The sequence below is a fragment of the Branchiostoma belcheri genome, unplaced genomic scaffold, assembly GCF_001625305.1.
Source record: "Branchiostoma belcheri isolate BF01 breed outbred unplaced genomic scaffold, Haploidv18h27 scaffold381, whole genome shotgun sequence".
In the NCBI taxonomy this organism is placed as follows: domain Eukaryota; kingdom Metazoa; phylum Chordata; class Leptocardii; order Amphioxiformes; family Branchiostomatidae; genus Branchiostoma; species Branchiostoma belcheri.
This window is the reverse complement of record NW_017804000.1, coordinates 35,024-47,218: the sequence shown is the minus strand read 5'-3', so window position 1 is coordinate 47,218 and position 12,195 is coordinate 35,024. Positions and strand designations below refer to the sequence as shown.

Below are 12,195 nucleotides of genomic sequence, written 5' to 3'. Positions count from 1 at the left end.
CATTCCGTAGTATTTAAGCCCATAATGGGATGCCTAGACCTGTTTTTATTTTTTTTTCGCCCTGTCGCTTCATATTTTTTCTGGAAAAATCCGATAACCAACAAATTAAATTGGTGTGGCCTAAGTTTGATCAATCTAATCTGTGTGTGTCATAGTCGTCGTCATTGTTAATGCTGTCCTGCATGCTCGGTCATTACTGGCTGGCATGACCTGGAGTTCTTGTATATTTCTTGTTCACTAAATAAAGAATGATTTACACAGTCAATTTGCCATACATTACAATCAGGGCTGGAAATCCTTCTATTCTGCATTATACATGTGCTGCTGCAGGTAACACTGAAAATGGCCTGCACCAGACAAATTCTACCTGCACCACTCAGTATTTAGGAAGTGTGATCATAAAATGTGTGGATCATACTAAAAACTGTTCCAAAACCATTGCCATCAAACTGTTCAGAAACGGTTGCCATATTGTGTGGATCATACTAAAAACTTTAACGTGCGTGGGGTGTGGCTCTCCCAAACACGGGACTTCCATTTAACGTCCTATCCGAGGGACGTCCCCAACTGAAGCTAGGTACTCATTTCCACCTGAGTGAAGTGAGGAAAGTCCTGTAAAGTGTCTTTCCCAAGGGCACAAGATCGGTGACATGGGCAGGATTCGAACCCGCAACATCTTGGGTGTGAGCCGAACGCTTTACCAACTGCGCCACACGAGCCCACAAATTTTGATACCTCACCTCAAATTTTGATACACTTTAGCCAAAAGGCTATCTTCCAGGGTTCATTTGAGAAAAACATACATACAACAAATAACATAGTTGAATACTTACTAATAGATATTTGTCTGATGTTTACAGGAGCTGCAGGCCTTGCGCCGTTACGTGATGTTGATCACCCACGTTATTATCCCGATGTTGGTGAGTAAATAATATAATAGAGAGTTTATTGCAAAATCATGCCCGGAGGCTAATTGCTTTTACAATTAAGTATACTACTCAGTGCAATACAATAATGGAAGACAGGCAACAACTGTCTGGAAAAACTTCTACTACTACCCGGCACAAGCTAATCGTGGAGCGACCTGTCATGCACTGGCTCAGGAGACACAAGGGTGTGACACTGTTACTGTAGAATCTACCACCTATCCCTGAGCTGATCATGAGCAGTTTAAACTGCAGTCTTTTACACCAAACAGTATCAAAAGCTTTACGGAAATCGACAAAGCATGCATAAAGACGTTTATTGGCGTTAGTGTCATGTACAACTGTCGAGCAATGAAGTTCATTCATTCATTCACTTATTAATTGATGAGGATTTTTTTTACATCCCCCTCAGCCCACCCCGATGCAGAACTTCGTCCGTCAGAACATCCCGCCGCCACCTCCTCCTGCTGCTGCGCCGGCTGGCTTTCCTCCTCCTGCCTTCAACTTCAACCAGCCTCCTCCTGCTCATCCTCCTGCTCATCCTCCTCCTGCTCATCCTCATGCTCATCCTCACCATCTGCCTCCGCCTCTTCATCCTCCTCCTCCGCCCATCAATCTTCCTCCCATACCCGGAAACCCACCACCCATCCACCCAGGTAACCTCGGACCAATCATACCACCTCCGCCAGTTCTACAGCCAGCACAGCCACAGCCAGCACAGCCACAGCCAGCACAGCCACAGCCAGCACAGCCACAGCCACCACAGCCACAGCCAGCAAACCCACAGCCACAGCCACCACACCCACAGCCACCACACCCACAACCCGCCGCCAATCCGCCTCTTGCTATAAATCCTCCCGCTGCTAATCCTCCTATCGCTATCGTTCCGCATGTTGCTATTATTCCACCTGTTCCTCCCCCTGTGCCACACCGGCCAGCAGCAACCAGCAGAACAAGTAAGTGTTTTATGTGTTTGTATTTCTGCATGTTCAGTAGCTTTGCCAGAAGGTTAATAATGGAGAAGCTAATTGACCTTACTTGGAGAAGACAATCGAAAGATGGTATGGAATGGGGGGAAAGGCGTTAAAAAAATTAGCTACTTTTATTATTAGCTATTTTTTACTTCGCTCCCAAAGACTACCTTTTTCAATGGACCATGTTTTAACCAAACATAGGTTAACATAGTGACAAATATTAAGGGATTTTTGTAATATTTGACGACTATAAACTACTTTTTTGTGGAAACGAGATACAGCCAAACAGACATTCTCACGGAGACAAACACTGTAAAAAGTTTCCAGGATGGACAATACAACGACGAGATTCGAGAAGTTGTGATGGACTTGTTCACATCTGGCGTTTCGATGAACAACGTTAATGGTGTCATTCGTACTGCACTGCAGAAGTTAGCCAATAAATCTGTAGACAGGCTGCCTAGCAAAGGACTCATGTCGAGGCTTCTAATGAGATAAGATCCTGGCGCAGCGTCAGGTAGCAGAAGCTATCATTTCCGGAGACAGCGACAAGTGTACTGTCTCCACCAAGATGTTTTTTAAGAAGTATCTAACGTTTGATGTCACTTTACCGTCAGGCAAGACATCAACTATGTCAATGCCGGAAGTTCCGTCTGGAGATGCTGATGGGATATTGTCAGCCTTCTCCGAGTCCTGCAGAGAGTTGGCAGAGGTACTGTGCGGTCCGGGAGAGGACATTGCCAAGAAAACTGCAGAGATCATCACGTCATTTACTTCAACCATGTCAGATCGAGGAGCAACAAACCCACTGTTTAATAGATACCTGGAAGAGATGCGCAGAGAGCTCCTTTCTGTTGCCAAAAATGAGTGGGACACGCCGGGTGATGATGTAAAGGATGATCTGTGCAGAATGTGCAACTACTTCTGCAAAATGCACTTGTTCGTGAACTTTGCAAGAGGCAAATGCAACATTGAAGGTGTTTGAGGATGCCGTTTCAGAAGGGTCAAACGTGCCAAACTTCCAGATCGTCCGTACGCAGTTAGAACGGCGCCGAGCTGCTCTTGCCCCTCCTATCCCCTATGATGTAGCTAACGTGGTGATCCCCGACCAGTCGTCGGAGACCTGGGATGGCCGCGAATACGTCAGCCACCAAGGCAATGAATGGGGGATCGTCGTGTTTGCCACCAACCGGAACTATCGCCAGATGAGGCACTGCAGGGTGCTATACATGGACGGCACGTTCAGAAGTTGTCCCCGGCCGTACCAGCAATTCCCACACGGACTGTGCCATGGCAGAGTGATACCATTGGTAATGGCACTCATGGCGGACAAAAGAATCGGAACCTACCGACAAGTCCTCAAACACGTGAAAAGTATGAGAACAGACCGGCCGTCTGCGCCCCACCGCAGCCACCCTCCCGGGGACGGCCGTCGCAGCGTCCACACCGCCACACGCCTCTTCACCCTTGCTGCGTCTGGACCAGGACCCGCTGGTGTACTTGGCGACAAACACAGGTGAGACGGCCTTACAAATAGTCGACTTCCTTTCTCCCAGTTCTTTAGTTAAACAAGAACAGGTCGCCACAACTTCGGGGGGGACTAAACTGCTTATCTCGATGGGGGGAAAGAAACCGGCACTAAAAAGCGTGACGGTGAGCCAGTGGGCCTTATTCCTTTCTTTTCAGTTTTGTTTGGATGGGAGAGGTAATCGATTGGGTCGAAAACAATTATTCATAAAATGCAAGTCTCAAAGATAATGATAAGATATGCTCTTATAGGTTTGAGGTCATGGGGAGAAACCATACAAGGCAGGCCCTGTTAGAGATATTGGACAGATCCAGACGTCCTCCAATCAAAAGAGGTCCACATGAACATCTACTGCAGCCTGGCAGAAGACCTGGTCAAACGGATCGGTATCGACCATAATAAAGTAACCAACAACATGAACCTCTAAAAGGAGGAGACATACAATGACTCCCAATAGAGAGTTATGGTTACTCTTTATGTCAAACGAAATGGTAGTGATCTTATAATCATCATATTTTCAAGGTATAGATGAATTGGGTAAAAAAAGAACGTGGATTCCCTCACCAGACGTGGACCGGGACACCTGTGTGTCCTGCTCCGTTGATTTCGTTGGATTTTTTTATATTTCTTTGCCGTTTTGAGTGTCGTGATCCGATATGGCTGCTAATAATGGAAACGTCCCACCTTGGATGCATTGAAAATTGGAGAATTTGCATATCACTGTGTGGGCATGCAGCTAGATGGCCCCGTCTGTTAAGCCATAAAAGTTGCGTTTTGAGATCTTTTTCAACATTTGTCTGATAGGAAAAAATAGGACTCGTTACTTTACTCCACGGGAAAGGACAAAGGCATCTCATTCATTTCTTTTACAGTTTTGTTTGGATGGGAGAGGTAATTGATTGGGTCGAAAAAATTTATTCATATTACGTAGAAAATAAAGTTTTAGATTTTGACGACTTGAGTCGATCCCATGGCGTCATATAGCGTAGTTAACGAGCGTTGCTAATTGTTTTCCACCCTGCATGCCAGACCAGGCCGGGAAAGTCATTCCCAGCCTGACTCAGCGCGCGGCGGACGATCGAAAACATCTGTAGGTACGCAGTGTTCCTGGAGAGGACACTACAATTTAGTAGTATGGTCGGCTACTTCATACGGATATCATACGGATTCTTCATCAAGAGGCAGGATACGAGAACCCTCTACAGGACAATTGGCTACTGCAAACAACTCTGCGCGGAATCCACCATCACCATGGCCACATGCAAGTCTCAAATATAATAAGATAAGCTCGTACAGGTTTGAGGTGATGGGTGGAAACCATACAAGGCAGGCCCTGTAAGAGATATTAACAGATCTAGAGGTACTCCAATCAAAAGAGGTCCACATGAACATCTACTGTAGCCTGACGGAAGACCTGGCCAAACGGGTCGGAATCGACCACAACAAGGTTACCAACAACCTGAACCTCTCAAAGGAGACTCCCAAAAGAGGGTTATAGTTACTCTTTGTGTGAAACGAAATGGTAGTAATCTTATAATATTTTCAAGGTATAGATGAATTGGGTAAAAAAATGAACATACGTGCATTATACGTGGATTCCCTCAACAGACGTGAACCAGGACACTGGTGTGTCCTGCTCCGTTGATTTCGTTGGATTTTTTGGATTTCTTTGGTCCTTACTTTTCTGTACTGAGGTCGCCGGAGAGTGGTCATTTGGAAGACCCATCACTACCGTTAAGATCTTTAACAATGGGACTCTGTCTTTAACCTCGAATATCTAGAATGTAGACCGAGTGCGCGACAAACCTTTACAATGTCGTTCTTTCGTTTATGTGGAACCAATCGATGAACATCGGATACGAAACAACACCTCTTCCCATCCAGAACAATGCATCGTATAGGCAAGCAAGAAATATACTTCAAGCCATGCTTATGCACTGATACTTGTTCATGGCCACTCAGCTCTTTCTTACATGGGTTTCGTATACTGAAAATTCCAGTATATCTCTGTGTTAGGCGGGCAGCATGCAGCTGGGCATTCGTGCTTTCATTGGAACCAGCTGAAAGAGTCCCTGTAGTCCGTGGTAATGTGCACTTTCGTACCTACAATCCGGACAAGTACGGATTAAAGGCCTACCAGTTGTGTGATTCGAGCAGTGGATATTGCTGTCGGTTTAAACTGTACGGAGGCAAAGGGAAAGAGCCATCAGCGAAAGGGTTGACACATGACATCGTCACACTCTTGACTCTAAATTACTCTATTTCAATGATGGGGCCATCTCTAGGTCCATCTACATATACCTAAAGTTGTAACTGATGAAAGAATTCACTAGGAACTGGTGTAACTGTAATTACATATTATTTATCTACGTTCATTTGCCATCCAATAAAGTAATAGATGTGTCTTTGTCTTTATATATACAAGACAAGGCATAGGTGGTGGTGCATTTGCATATCAATACAGCACCGCACCACTACCCGGATTTATAGGACCTCTCCTGCTTACATATTACTACTTAGGTATTTGCGAGATATATGTGATGGCAACTCATCGAAGAGTTTCCGGACAATAAGGCATTGTAGATTATTGTTTAGTTTGAAGACATGCAACAGCTTGAAGACCTCGCCGACTACTGGAGCACAGACGAGGTCCTGGAGACGCGATTTTTCCCGTCTATAGTATAATAACAAGAGATACGTTTCTCCAGATATATATTTAAGTTCTTTCACCTTTGCGATAACGACACGTATCTTCCTCGTGATGATCCAAATTACAATCCGTTCCACATGCTCGCTGATATTTACCCTACAATTCTCCAACAATTCAGTGATGTCTGGTCCCCGGGAAAGGAGATTTGTATCGATGAGGGCATGGTACCTTTTTGTGGTAATGTACACTTTCGCACCTACAATCCGGACAAGTACGGATTAAAGGCCTACCAGTTGTGTGATTCGAGCAGTGGATACTGCTGTCGGTTTGAACTGTACGGAGGCAAAGGGAAAGAGCCATCAGCGAAGGGGTTGACACATGACATCGTCACACTCTTCACACATGTAGGGTTTCTCACCAGCGTAATTTCAGTCCTAGTCATACTACAGATATACTACATATAGTGTGGGCAGATGACAAATAGTGAACCATATCACATTTGTATTTAGTTTAGGATCTCATATGCCAAATTTCGCTGTTCCGTAGACTTACACCTTAGATAAGCTAGTGGTAGCTACCAGCCACAAGATGGAAGACACGGTAAGAGAACAAAGATTGTTCGATGTTCCTCTCCTGATGACAATGATTAATAACTTCCTGTCACAGCACTCCCAGAAAAACTCCAACTGCAGCCTTTAGTGCGCCATGCCGGCCTCTGGCGACATGGGCGAGACCCAGTACAAGTTCGAGGAGACTTTAACATGTACCAATTGTGGTTTCATGTTTGCTCCAGTGAAGCTATACGAAGAGGCAGAGCGGTTCCCTGGTAGGACCAGGGGGCCAAAGCCTGCAAAAACGAACGTGAAGTTTGCTGTGGCTCTGAGGTCGGCACTGGGGTAACGGGAGCCAAGACCCTGCTAAAAATATAAGCGGCATGGACATACGAACGCCAAGCATCCCCACCATGCAGAAGCTGGTGAATTCGGTCTGTGACAACATGGAAAAGATCCTGGAGACCTCCCTGGAGGAGAACAGAGGGAAGCTTCGCGAGGTATTGAAGCTGCGCGGTTGAGAGGCCCGGGAGGGGGAACCGGTCGCAATTGATGCGACGACGGATGGGTGCTATAATAACCCTTGCTACCATTGTGTGTCTCAACGGGCGACAAAAGTAACCATGCCTTTCTTAGAGACTGAGACCAACGGCAATCTGCTGATACACTTCAAGTCAGCAAATAAGTTGTGCCGGATCGGAGAGGGACAAAGGGCGGATGGGGAGGAAAATCCTTCCCCGGGGCACCAATGACAACAGCTGTGTCAGAGTGTATGTCCTCTGAAGAGTCAAGATCAGACAATGAGGGGGTAGGGGTTTCAAAACTAGGTCCATTCCCTGGCAGTCTGACCTGTTCACGAAATACAAGCGTGAACTGGACCTCAAATCAGACAAACTGCACACCGAAATTGCCAGGAGACTGTCGGTAAAATGGTGTCAAGTCCATCGTCATCAGGTAAAAACAACCAGTCCCGTCAGAACAGGATGTTTGTAAAATGTTTATGTGTCGGTGGCATTTAGTATTTATTTATTATACAATCGGACATCATAACATGTTTAAAAACGGGTATCACAATGCTGTAAAACGCCTTCTACATGCAGTGTTACAAAGTATCTTGGCCTGAAGCTGAAACACTTTGGAAAAGTCTTCTCAAGGCCCTGATCTTTTCCTTGTCATGAATTAACTATGTACGGCTATTCGTGCATGGATGCAAGGTATTGTGCGATACAATAATCTCATACATTTTTTTTTACATCATTATACTTATAGCTGACTTCTTGTAGCCTAAAAGCCTTCAAAATCTGGTTTCGAACTGATGGGGGAAACTCTGCACTAGTTTTTTTTTTTTTTAACTTGGAACATCCAAGGTAGCGTTAGTAAAAAGTTTAGTGATGTAGAGTTTTATAATAATTTTCGAAATAGAGATGTAATCTGTACTCAGGAAACCTGGGCAGACAATAGTAGGGTAATGGTTCGTGTGTAGTGGTGGTTCTTGCAGTACCTGTACTCACCATTAGGAGACCACAACCCTGAGAATCAACTACAGTTGGCGAATCATATAGTGTAGGTTGTTAAACTTTGGCGACTTAGAGCAAAAAACCAGCAATCATTAATGGCTGTGACATCCAACAGGCTCATCTAAGGCCACACCAATTTAATTTCTTGGTTAACGGATTTTTCTAGAAAAATAATGGAGCAGGCAGGCGGAAAAAAAAATAAAAATAAAAACAGGCCTAGGCATCCTATTATTGCCCAAAATGGTACGATAGGAGCCATGAAGTCAACACACCAGGCTGGTTAAAAAATTTAAACAATGAATTTTGAACTTTTAATGATACCATTGCATTGAAAGATGGAATAACTGTAACAACTAGGATGAAAAGGACTGTTTTCAACTGTTCAGGGCACAATATGAGCATTTTGCAGTTGATTCTGGATTTTTATTTTTATTTGCAAATCAGAAAAAAATGAAGCGGCGAATCCGTTAACCAAGAAATTAAATTGGTGTGGCCTAATTCTAAGCTGAACGAGCCCCCACTGAGCCAAGGCACAGTCCCCGATGTCTGGGTTTCCAAGAGGCTGGACAGCTCTAAGAATAGACCTAACCCTAACAACCCATGAGTTAGCTGGATATTCAGCCACAAATAAAATTTAAGATGTTCCTTCAGAATTCCAGGAGCCATCCCTAGTCTGACACGTTAGCCCATTAGTAATACATATTTTTCTGTCATCAGTTACATACAACTCAGATGTTGCAAGCTGATATGAATTAATGCTTAACGTTGATATTGTATGGATCGTTTCTGTGTACGGCTGCTGGTGTGCTATATGGGATGGTCCTCACAGCTAATCAATGTTGTTTGGTGCTCATATCAGGTGTCGCTGTAGAAAAATAAAGACAAAGATAAGGAACAGAAATTAGTAAAAATTACTAAACTTTTCTTGAAAGTTGGTAACGACCAGAAAACAAGGCATTAAATTTGGTCAGGATGGCTCTTGAAAAGATTAATGCCAGCGGTTATGTAACAGCGAGTATATAGGCGTCACTAACTGTCCGCCCAAGGGATCCTGGATCTTTTGGGTGAATCGGTTTGTGCGCTGGTTGTGAGCTGACACGGGTTCGATTCCCGGGGGTCAGAGTCAACCTTCGAGTTACTTCTTTCTCTGTGTTACATTGGTGTCGGAAGTTGGACGGGCGGCGGACAAAGGAAAATCAAACATGGCGACACGTGCGGAAATCAAACTAGTGAAATTCTCAGTAAAGAATACTGATTTCAATGCCTGGTACGCAGTATCTGAAGCTTAAGTGGAAAATTAGCTCTACCATTCTCGTACTTCTTAAAAATAACATTTTAAAATGTATAAATCTTGTATGTATGTATGCTGTGTAATCATCTGGACCAAGCTTGCCGAAAATATTGACAAGTACCAAGGAGGTTTGAAATTTTCTTGCAAGTACATAGTTCCCCCCCGCCAGCACGTAAACAAGATAATCCATCACAGATGTCAGCCGCGCCCAGCCTTGGCATCTTGGCAAGTTTTGTCGTGAATAGTTAAAAACGATTGTGTAGTACATAGTACAAGACGTTTACAACAATAAGCCTCCTCGCAGTTCCGACTGCGCATGTGCGCGCGCGATGCATTGTGGTCCGGGTCAAGGTTCAGTGTCACTTCGGATGTAAACAATGGCTGGCGTTCCAATCACGCCAGATGCAGAAACATCGCTGGATGACTTTTAACTTTGGCCAAAACGCCAGTTGCAGCCTTTTTTGCGAGCGAGGGGACTTCCGGTGACGGGTAGCGTCCATGAACTCAGGGCCCTAGCTTTTTCAGCCACAGTAATGCGCCATCCGTTGGTTCCGACTCCCGAGGAAGAACAACAAAAGAGGTGATTTTCCTTGTTCTTTGTACATGTCCACGTGTAAATAAGGGTTTCCATGTCTGTATTTGTGTAGTCCTTATAACCACCCTTCATCGTGTGCATGGGCGATTTTACTACGACTGTTTTGTACATAGAACTCTAGGCATTGTTTGAACATGTAAGGTTACTTGTCTAGAAAATGTAGTAACGAAGGGGACCTATAACGAGTTCCAAATTCACCTACATAAATTATACTTGCATCCATTGTTGCATCTAATAAATATTTATACAGAATAGTCTAGAAATGAACCAGAACGGTCTTTCATTTAGGGACCAACGATATATTTCAAACTCATCTCTACATTGATTTGATCTCTATGATTGACAGGTTTCGATTGACACCATACTGTTTATTTTGTTAGATGCGAAGACTACAGATCACTTTTGACTGTGGATGGCAGACAACTCCCCGACCCCTTTGTTGACCTGAAAAGTGGCTGGAAGAAAGAGGAAGAAGGGATGCAGCACTGGCCACCAACTATGTATGGGGACATGGCAGAGTACCTTGTGGCTAATGGAGAGGTACAGCTGTAGAAGAGGCTAATGGGGGATTACAAGGATGGCAAAGCATTTTCGTACTTTGATTCTGGCTTCATCAATGAAGTTTTGTATCATCCAATAAATGAGAATTCAAATGTTTGCTTTGTAAAATCAACCAGTGGCAGATCACAGAGAAAAAATGATGAGGCACACCGAGTGTGGGTCGCACTCCAAAAAATCAACTGGGAAAATCCGGACAGCGTACTGCAGCTGCTTTGCTGGGTAATATTGACAAATTATGTATTTTTTTCTTATAGGGCAAATAATCAGACAGTTCACAAAGTAGTAGGCCAACATAAGCTGCATGTATTGTATATTAACATCAATAGACATTTTATTACATGGCAAATAATTGAATGACTTACAAAGTAGTGGACTAACTAACTAGCATGTATTGTATAGCATATAGTGCGAAAACATCAATAAACATTTGAATCAAGCACTTTTAGAAATCTTTTTTTTTTCATTTGCAAGTGCATGCTGGACCATTTTAAGTTCCAGCTAGGACAATGGCACTAGTACTTAAATATGCACTAGTACTATACTATACTTGTTGCAATTAGTCCTACAGAATATTGTAATGGCACTTGTATTTTTTTCATGTTCAGTTGATAATATAATCCAAACTCAGTCAGGACAAATGTTTAATAGTACTCAAAATATATTTTTTTTACAGTTTAGGATCCACATGCAACCATGTTGCAGGTGTCCTGTTCAAGATGGACCACGCATGGGCAACCGGGGTCACAAACAAGTCCTGTACATCAAAACCAGCAGAATGGACCAAGCCCAGGAAGAACGCAAACACCGACGCACGGAAGATCAAGGACATGGAGTGAAATGAAATAGATAAAAATGTAGAAATATAGAAATGTATACCGCCACTACATAGTATATTACATTCATAATTACATTGTATGGTAGTATTGATTACATAAAAATGGAACAAACATATTAATAATGTATATGTAGTACATACATTGCAAAAATAATGTGCCCATGTACATCCATATGGGAGAGCTGAGTACACATTTCTTCTTTCCCTTCCTTTATACAGGTACCACTGAAACATCAGGAAGTCAGCATGAAGACACAGTATCTCCAAGTGTAGACACAGTGGCACCAGGTCAGAATGTACAATTCTTAACACTTACTTACAAGCATGCTAAAAGTAAAGAATACAGGGCCACCATGTCAGACATGTAAAAATTCTCAAACGTCTATAAACAATCATGCTAAAAACCTTACTTAATACTTTGCTGTCTATGGGGATTTTTTTCTTGACTGGCTCTTTTCCCTTTGTTCATACAGGTACTGATGACTCTACAGTCCACTCTCCAGAGTCTGAGTCCACAGCCCAAGATGGTCCACCTGTGCCACCACCTGCAGTCCTCCCTCCAGAGTCTGAGTCCACAGCCCAAGATGGTCCACCTGCAAAGAGAAGAAGAGTGACTGCTAGACGACAGAGGAAAGCACCAAAAGTTTCAGGGCCTATTTACCTATGTGGAATTTGTAAGACTGACTGTGTAGATAATGTTGAAGATGAGGCTGACAATAGTGTTGGCTGTGACAAATGTTTCAGGTGGTTTCACTGGGGGGTGGGTT

At 43.7% G+C, this 12,195-nt stretch overlaps 1 protein-coding gene and 1 pseudogene across 1 annotated transcript in view; one reads left to right on the top strand and one right to left on the bottom strand.

Annotated features, from left to right (window-relative positions):
* The first annotated feature begins 9,730 nt into the window (after nucleotides 1–9,730).
* Nucleotides 9,731–10,816, top strand: LOC109476623 (annotated as a pseudogene).
* A 1,086-nt stretch (nucleotides 10,817–11,902) lies between these two features.
* LOC109476624 overlaps nucleotides 11,903–12,195 on the bottom strand; it is a 2,446-nt gene continuing 2,153 nt past the window's right edge. Inside the window, exon 3 of the mRNA XM_019777628.1 lies at nucleotides 11,903–12,021. Within this exon, the coding sequence (XP_019633187.1) occupies nucleotides 11,914–12,021 (108 nt within the window). The 3' untranslated portion in view covers nucleotides 11,903–11,913. The remainder of the gene's footprint in view (nucleotides 12,022–12,195) is intronic.